The sequence below is a fragment of the Protobothrops mucrosquamatus genome, unplaced genomic scaffold, assembly GCF_001527695.2.
Source record: "Protobothrops mucrosquamatus isolate PMUCROS unplaced genomic scaffold, P.Mucros_1.0 scaffold1173, whole genome shotgun sequence".
Classification (NCBI taxonomy): domain Eukaryota; kingdom Metazoa; phylum Chordata; class Lepidosauria; order Squamata; family Viperidae; genus Protobothrops; species Protobothrops mucrosquamatus.
In genome coordinates this window covers 322,925-331,877 of record NW_015387387.1, presented here as the reverse complement: position 1 = coordinate 331,877, position 8,953 = coordinate 322,925, and the positions used below count along the sequence as shown (strand labels likewise).

General features: G+C 42.5%; 1 protein-coding gene across 1 annotated transcript in view; it reads right to left on the bottom strand.

Moving 5' to 3' along the window:
• Positions 1-1,930: 1,930 nt before the first annotated feature.
• PRDM10 (PR/SET domain 10) overlaps positions 1,931-8,953 on the bottom strand; it is a 35,487-nt gene continuing 28,464 nt past the window's right edge. The window contains exons 15-20 of the mRNA XM_015820747.1: positions 7,687-7,887; positions 6,017-6,187; positions 5,343-5,483; positions 4,527-4,686; positions 3,658-3,770; positions 1,931-2,899 (exon numbers count right to left, since the gene is read on the bottom strand). Of these exons, the coding sequence (XP_015676233.1) occupies positions 2,687-2,899; positions 3,658-3,770; positions 4,527-4,686; positions 5,343-5,483; positions 6,017-6,187; positions 7,687-7,887 (999 nt within the window). The 3' untranslated portion in view covers positions 1,931-2,686. The remainder of the gene's footprint in view (positions 2,900-3,657; positions 3,771-4,526; positions 4,687-5,342; positions 5,484-6,016; positions 6,188-7,686; positions 7,888-8,953) is intronic.

Below are 8,953 nucleotides of genomic sequence, written 5' to 3'. Positions count from 1 at the left end.
GCTAGAAATCAGTGAGGAACAGCTACTTCTCCCACTCGATTTGTGGGCATGGAAAGCTGAGCGGAGGGAGACACAGAGGTTGGCAAGGTTGTTTGTGAGGAAGCCATCCCGACCCTCTTCATAAGCAACACCTGGGGAAGGGTGATTTAGCTGGACACTGGAGAAAGGTGGAGTTGTCGGGAACACCTGCTTGCTTTGGCGTGCACCTTCCCAGCTTCTGTGGACCTCAGGTGGTTCATCGCTGGAGGTTTTTAAGAAGAGACTAGACAGTCACTGGTCTGAAATGGTATAGGGTCTTCTACTTGAGCAGGGGGTTGGACTAGAAGACCTCCAAGGTCCCTTCCAGCTCTACTCTGATTGAACCTTTGACTTTGCTTGTGGACTTTGGAGTTGGCTTTCTGTCTTCAGAATTTTGGACGGTGGCTTGGTTTCTGGAACCCTGGACTTGGGTTGGGGGCATTGTGACTTCTCCCTTGTCTCATGGCCCAGCTTGGACCTAGTTTGTGGAACCAGGGGATTCGGACTTGAGGTGAACTGTGGGCAAGGAATTTGGGGTGTTGCTTAACTAGCACCATTGGTGGGTCATTTGGCGCTATGTTAGTGGCGCTATGCAATAAAAAAATCTTTACTTGACATCTGCCTTGGCATCATGACTCAGGTAACAACAACAATGTTGTCCGTGTTGCTTTGGTGTCAACTACAAGAGTTTTTACTTTCTGGAAATGCCAGAGGCAAGAGTTTTGGAAACAAATTCGGTGCATTTATTTTAAATGTGTTTTACTTATTATTGTTTAATTTGTACTAGTATCCACCTCTTGGTAAATAGGCAGTAAAGTCTGAACCCTTTAAGTTACTGAAACTTTCCCAGTTACTAATTACAAAGCATTCAAGTGATTTCAGTAATGCTAACTGTCTCTGTTTGTAGAGTGGATGAACTAATAATAATAAAAGCCCTTAGCTACAAAATAAGCCAGAATTATTGCCACTTTTAAGGAAGGTCTATTTTTTCCCTCCCTATTCCAGTTTCTGTTGCAGGATGATGTCTCACTTGACATTGTCAAGCACATTTTGGAGCAATCATTTTGACTAGGTATGTCTGCAGGGTGTCTATTCCTATTTAAATGAATTTCCTCCTTAGAATGATAAAGGTGCTCTGTGCCATACACCATTTATTGCACCACAAAGTTTGGTGAAAATACATTTACTGCTTGGAATAAATCTACTGTATTTCACAATAGCATCCAAGAAGAAATGCCAGGGGATTAATAAACATTTAGCATATATCCTTCGGTAAGAAAACTGAACTCTTGATCTCCTTAGCAAAGCAACAGGAAAAATTATTTTTTCCCCAGTTGGTTTTAAATAAATGCATGTTGTAGGTTTGAACAGGAACAGCACTCCAAAAAACTACCTCCAAGCACAAGCCACAATAAAATGAGTGTGAAGTTGCAGTCTTGTCTATCTGAATAATAAATCTTATTTACATAAATTATTGGTGGCTTTGTTATAGTCATATGTTGAGATAGCTTTTGTTGTTGTCTTATAAGAATAATTTACAATCAAGACCACTCATTTCCCTAATGCAAAAAGAGCACTCAGTTCATGAAACAGGCCATAGGAATTTTTTATCTGGCTTACAGCGAAGGAAGGAAGGAAGGAAGGAAGGAGGGAAGGAAGGAAGGAAGGAAGGAAGGAAGGAAGGAAGGAAGGAAGGAAGGAAGGAAGGAAAAGATCTGAAGCTGAAGCACAGCAACATTTCCACAAAGGAAAGGCCAGGGCTTATTTTCCAACACTATTTTCCAACTGAAGAGTCTCCTTGTGGTAGCAACGGAATTAGGACAAGCATAATAAGCAAGTTTTGGCTTGTTCTGCATTCACCTTCTCATTCCCATTGTTAACCAACACTCCGAAAGCCACCACACACATTAAACCATCTCTGAGCCTTTTTATTGGTTTTGAGGAGAAAACGAAGGATCCCTGTTTCATCAAGACAACACAATCAAAGGCATAAAGGCTCAGACTCTTGTGTTTTTATACTCCTCTGATTTGATTAGGCTTCTGGAGGCTCCAAGGTAGTTTCCTTCACACTCGTTCGGATTGAATGTTTGGGCAGTGCAGACGGTTATGTAAACACGGGGTATTCCAACAATACCAACAACCTAATTAATAATTTAACTGCTTCTGCACAGCTTCACAGTTTCACTGTCTTCTCTTGTCGAACAAATGTCAGGAAATAATGGCTTGTAATTGAGTCTTAGTTCCAGGCTATCTGTTTATTTTATTCTCCATTTCAAGCTGCATGTTCTCTTCTTTCACAGGCAAACTTGGGGGTGGGGAGAAATATAATAAAGCGGAAAGAAATGTAAGCAACTGAAATGTACATGAGATAGATTCTGCCAATGGTTGTGTGCTCGGCAAACTTTGCTTCCGCTGCTGAAAAACTGTCCACAGTTGGGGGGAGGAGAATCAATTGGGGAAGAGGTCCAGAAGAAGGTGGTATCCTGAAATATTTTGCTTGGGTTTCATTGAGATCTGAAGCTCTGCGAAGCCTCAGTGTATAAGGTAGAACTTCAAGGTGTACAAAATATACTTTGTCAAAGAGCTGTTGGGTGCCTTCAATATTCGGGATGAAGACTTCAAATGTCACTCATGCCCACTAGATGTCCTTCTTGGCTGCAAACCTACTTCACGGCTTTTCGATGTGCAAGTCGCCGACTCCGTTGGTGTTGCTGGTGGCCGTAATGATGTACTGTGTCGTTTGCTGCTCGCTGGCCGCTTGCGAGTCCAAAGAGTCAGAATGGGTGGCTGGCTGAGATAAATCTACTTCCACACTGCTAGAAAGAGACAGGCTTGGCTTGACTTCAAGCTCGGACTGACTTTCCGCGATCACATAATGTGTCTAGAGGGAAAGAAACCCAGAAAGAAACCCACATAAATTCACTCTTGTTATACACATGTTATTTCCTTTTTTAAAAAGCCTTCTTGTTAGTACAATACTTACAATCATTCATTTAGGGACTTTTCGGAGTTACAACAGAACTGGAAAAAGCGACTTACGACTGTTTTTCATACTTACGACCATTCCAGCATCCCCAGGATCACTTGAGCGAATCTCAGAGTCTTGGCAAGTGACTCATACTTATGACGGTGATGCAGTGCCCCGGGATCACGTGGTCCCCTTTTGTGACCTTCCGACAAGCCAAGTCAATAGGGAAGCCAGATTCGCTTAACAACAGTGTTACTAGCTTAATAACTGCAGTGATTCACTTAACAACTGTGGCAAGAAAGGTCATAAAATGGGGCAAAACTCACTTAATAATTGTCTCACTTAGCAACCAAATTTTGGGCTCAATTGCCGTCATACATAGAGGACTGCCTGTATGCCATAACAATGAATATGCTCATTTATCAACTATTACTCCAAATAATTCAGTAAAGCAGCTGCTTTGAAATAACTTCTTTGACTATCTCTGATGAAAACATGCATCATTTGGAGCAGAAGACATGTTGCTGATACTTTATTTGTTAATTTTATATGCCACCCTCTTCACTGTCAGCAACTCATATTAATAATCATACACGTATTTCAAAATATCCATATTCAAAAGCCTTGACATATTTAACCTTTTCAGTGAGGGTGGCTCTTTCCCTTCTTACCTGGGCAACTGTTTTGACTTGCCCTGTGCTCACCGTTGTGACAGGAGGGCCCACAGCTGTCTCTGCAATCACGTACTGGCCCTGAGGGATAGTCATCATCTGAATCTCGGAAGCTGGGGGGAAAAAAAGATGAGAGAATCCAGTTCATTATCTCTAACAAGACATGATTGACATACTAAAGCAGGGGCGTTCAAACTTGGCAACTTTGAAACCCATAGACTTCAACTCCCAGGATAGAGAGAGTTGAACAGGGTATCGCTTATCAAAGCCTTTATTAGCATAATTAAATGCGAAATTGCCCCATGAATCAGGTGAGTAAAAATGCAAGGGTTGAGTCCAAAGCTGGAAAAGGGAAATCTTGCATAAAGTATCAAGGGACTTGGGAGATTCTGTTTCCCTTCAGATAGCTTCAACAATACTGTATAACAATAGATATAAAATAATTAGGTGTACTGATGCTAAATTTTTGAGATGCTCGGCCGGCACCCTAGGTGCAGACGAGCTGTTATTGATATTAATGTATGCCTGTATTTGTTTATTTGAAAATTAATAAATATTTGTTTGGAAAAAAAAACAATACTGTTATCAAATCGTAGCTCAGAAATTGGGAATGAGGTGTAGTCCAGGGGTTCCCAACCCCCGGTCCGTGGACCAGTACCGGGCCACGGCATGCCAGCAACCGGTCCACACAAACAAGGAAAGCCCCATCCACAGGATACAGGCAGCACACAAAACCACACTCCCTCCGGTCCGTGGAAAAAACTCTCTCCATGGAACTGGTCCCTGGTGCCCAAAAGGTGGGGGACCTCTGGTGTAGGGGGGTTTTCCAGGGAAGCAAAACAGCGTCATGGAGCATATTTGGTACGTACGATAGGTGCGAAACGAGTTCCATGTGTTGGGAAGATAGGCTTGCTGGACTGAAGAACCCGGCTGCGACTGATTTTGGGAGGAGGGAGTTGTCTGTATCTGGGAAGGGCTGAGTTCCTGCTGAGTTGGCTGGGAAGAAGGACTCAAGGGCTGGCTGACCACCTGGAGAAACAAAGGAAAAGGCATTCCAGGAACTTCAGATCGAAAGTTACTTGTTATTGATCTAAAAGTGTCCTCTCTTACTCATACCCAGAGCTTTTAACCAATAAACTATAACGTCCTAATTCATTCATTTATAGCACTTCACTTCCTGCTCTTCTGTTGAAAAGAAAGATTGAAAAATAAAACTACAAAGCTCCAAGCAACCCTTTCATTTCTAATCAAAATAACTTCAAGTGACCAAAGCCTTCCAGCACACACAAATAGTTGGCTGGAATATGTCTAAATAAGCAATTTAGAATTTAGGCTCAAGGTTCTACATTTACTGAAATGTAGAAACAACATTCTATCATTGCACTGAGCCATGGTGGCGCCGTGGTTAGAATGCAGTATTGCAGGTTAATTCTGCCGACTGCCAGCAGTTCGATCCTGACCAGCTCAAGGTTGACTCAGTTTTCCATCCTTCCCAGGTTGGTAAAATGAGAGAGGGCTGTAAAGCACTAACTGTTATTGCTATTACTATTTACAAAATAAAACTTTGCGCGCAGAACTTTGGGCTATTCCACTGGTACCTTTAGGGACCATCTTATCTGCTGCCTCGAGCTGTCCATGCATCTTATAGTAGCATGCACATAATTTTACACAACTGCATGACTTACCTGTGAAGATGATGAGGCTGCAGAGGCTGGTTCAGTGACCTGGATATGCTGTACCTGGATAGCGTGCTGGGTGTATGACTGAGGGTCATGTAGCTGACCAACGTCTACTGTGGAATGCTGGGTCTGATGAGGTGAGGTAGCCTGGGGTTCAGGAGAAAAACGTTAACGTCCAAGTTGACTTTAGAATTGTGTTCTCGGTGGTACAAGTCTTACAAGTCAGCCAGTATAATTCTCTCTGAAAAATTCTGTTCTCTTGGGATGAATTGCCCAAAAGATCAAGAAGAATCAGTCTGGGGCAACACCTGCTTTCCAAGTAACCCACATGACAGAGACAAACCGTCACTCAATGGCAGGGGACAGTTTTACATTCTCAAAGGCTTGGCTTCAACTTGCCCCCCTCTTGCTAAGGAGATCTTAATTAACGGGACACCTTTTGTAATATGGATGGCCGCTTAGCAACTGACCTGTTATGTCGTTGGATTTAATCTAATCTTGCTCTGCCCCATCCAGATCCTGGTTCAATACTTTGATGGCCTCCCTTTGAGTAGCCCTTTAATGGCTACTCCTTTGTTATCTGGCTCAGTTTTACATAATCTCTGCTTTCCGAGATGCTCAGGGCCATTGCTAGACCTCTGCCTTCTAGGAAATCTATGCACAACTCAAACACAACTTACCTGAGCCACTTGCACAACCTGCAACTGTATGTGTTGTGGCTGTTGCAAGCCAGCTGTGGATTGTGATACAGGAATATACTGAATACGTGGGAAATCACCCTGTGGCGTTCGGTAGTCGGTGGTTAGAGTCTGTGATAGTTCTGTCATGGCTTGAGTCAGCAAATCTGATGTCTTTACAAGGAGGAAACAGGCAAAGGGAGATTATTATATAGTTTAAATTGTGGATATACTGTACGTCTTAGCATCTCTAGATTTGAAAAAAAAACCAAAACCTAAAAGCCATAAAATTTGGCCTTTTCTGGCTGTTTTACTCTATTGGATTTTCTGAATATCCTAGAAAAGAATGGTGTTGCCAGAGGGGGCTTCACGACAGTCGTCAATCCTGTCGTCCTCACCGTGATTAATGACGCCAACACTCGCCGTGTACATAACACAAACAACCCTAGACTCCTATAAGGCCCACGAAGAACGCTTATACAACGTGGTAGAACCAGACACGTCTTCCTCTTTCTTCCTTACAATCTTTCTACTTTTCTTCCACACAAGGCATGACTAGATGATAGTCCTGCTCTGGGATAGCCCCATCTCTTGAAATATATTTTTCCCAGTGGTCCTCTTGACTTTTGCAAGCAGGTGAAAAATTGTAATATCTCACTAAGACTTTGGACCTAGATGAAATGTTTTAGGACTGTCTTTCTTGATTCTATCAACTGTTTTATTGTCTGTCTTTGTTTTTCCTGTGTTTTGCTGTTTGCTGCCATGAGAAGGAACCTGGGTAACCATTTCTCTACTATGGTCAAGAGAGGTGCATGGACATGGTTTGGGTGCTAAATAATGGGAACCCTGTCAAAAGACGCTCCTTTAATTACTAGAAAAAATTGTATAACTTTAACGAGTAGCTGTGGAAGCAATTCTATGGAAAGTCCAAGCTCACAAGGAACTCTAACTCTTGATGATACTAACGTTGAAAGGTGTATTGCAATACAGCTTGAATATGGAATGTGAGAAGTATAAACCATGGAAGACCGAGTAGAAATAAAGCACATGATCTTTTAAGATGAAGTGAACTTAGAGGGACCAGAATAGGCCACTTTAAACAAGTTTGTTGAACTTGCAAAAAAAAAAAAAAAACAGACTATACAATGGAGGGAAATGACAGCAGTGCTTCAAAAAGGACATTGCTTAGTATATGCTCAGCTGTAGTCTTATTAAAAAAAAACAAACCAGATCCATCGAGGGGACTTCCAGCGAATACCCATATTATATAAGCATATGCAATTTCTACAGAAATAAAAAAAATAGCTAGGGTGAAATAGGTACATGAAAATAGGGAGTCAAGCTATTCTCAAAAGCACCTGAAGGCAGGCCAAGAAGCAACGGATAGAAACTAACCAAGGAGAGAAGCAACCTAGAACTAAGGAGAAACTTCCTGACAGTGAGAACGATCAACCAGTGGAACAACCTGCCTCCAGAAGCGGTGAATGCTCCAACACTGGAAGGTTTTAAGAAGAGACTGAACAGCCACTTGTTTAAAATGGTATAGGGTTTCCTGCCTGAGCAGGGGGTTGGACTAGATGACCTCCAAGGTCCCTTCCAACATCATCATCATCATCATATTATTATTATTATCATTATTAAATATCTGGGTATTAGGCATATATCCGCAGTACCTTACTGCTATACTGTTTGGAACAATGAGGACAACAAACAGGCGGTGTGGCGATTGTTCCAGTCAGTTGGGTGTGCGTACTCAGCATTGGATCTGGTTCTCCTGGGCCTGCTGGACGCAACTTTCGGATACTGGGAGGAAGTTCTGCACCTGGGTGGTTTTTCAAAATGTGGGCTTTCCGCTTGCTGGCACTCTTATAAACCTAGAAGAGAAAGATGAATGAATGACCCCAGGCAGTGCCTTTGAAAGAGTCCGGTATTAGCCACTCAGCCAACTGCATGGAGAGGCTTGGATAACAATTTCTGCTTCCACCAACTCAGAAACAGATTTGTGCTTTGCTTGTTCCTGTGTTTACACAGATAGATGCCTTAGGAAGTTACGAAGCAGTGAGAAAATAATGAGGTTTGGAGCTGTATTTCTTGTAATAGCACAAGGCCTCACATCTGTTCTCTGCCTGAATTAATACAGAGGTGAGATCAGGCTAGTTCTGGTTTGCTTCCGTGGCTGTGCCACAACTTTCTTTGTGAAAGAGGCCACTTATAGAGTTCCAGCATCCTTCTTTTTCTCTTGTCACAACAAACAAGGATAGTTCGAAGGATGTTAACTGTCTCAGAAGAAATATCAACCAATTACAACCTCTGGGGAAGGCAGCTGCCTTTTTATTACACCCCCTTTAGATACAAGTGGGTGCGTCTGGGCAGCATCTGGGCCAGGGAGAAGGAAAGTTGGAAAGCCACAATCAAACTCCATGTAAGAATAAGAAGAAAACAGTTATTGATAGAATATGCAACCAAAAAAACCACTCCCTCCTAGCACTGATGATGTTCCATAGTTGGATAATGAAAAGACTGCAAGAAAACAACAAAGCTCAGAGATCGCTAAGGACCCCACAATATTTAATCCACTTATTTATATTCTAGTCTAGAAATGGAAAGGAAGGAAAAAACTTATTAACCTATGTAAACTTTGGGAAATATACTCTTGCAATAGTTTATTTAGGGGCCTGCTGGATTAGAGTGCTTCCTGTGACAATAGGGATCTTATTTCACTTTTTTATGATAGTTAGATCGCAGGGGGACAGAGGTCGACTCCTAGGCCCCTAACTTGTGGGGTGCCTCAGGGGTCAGTCCTCTCCCCCCTATTGTTCAATATTTATGTAAAGCCGCTGGGGGAGATCATTCGTGGCTTTGGGGTGGACTTCCATCAGTACGCTGACGATACGCAGCTGTACATTTCCACCCCGGGCCACCCCAACGATGCCCTTGACG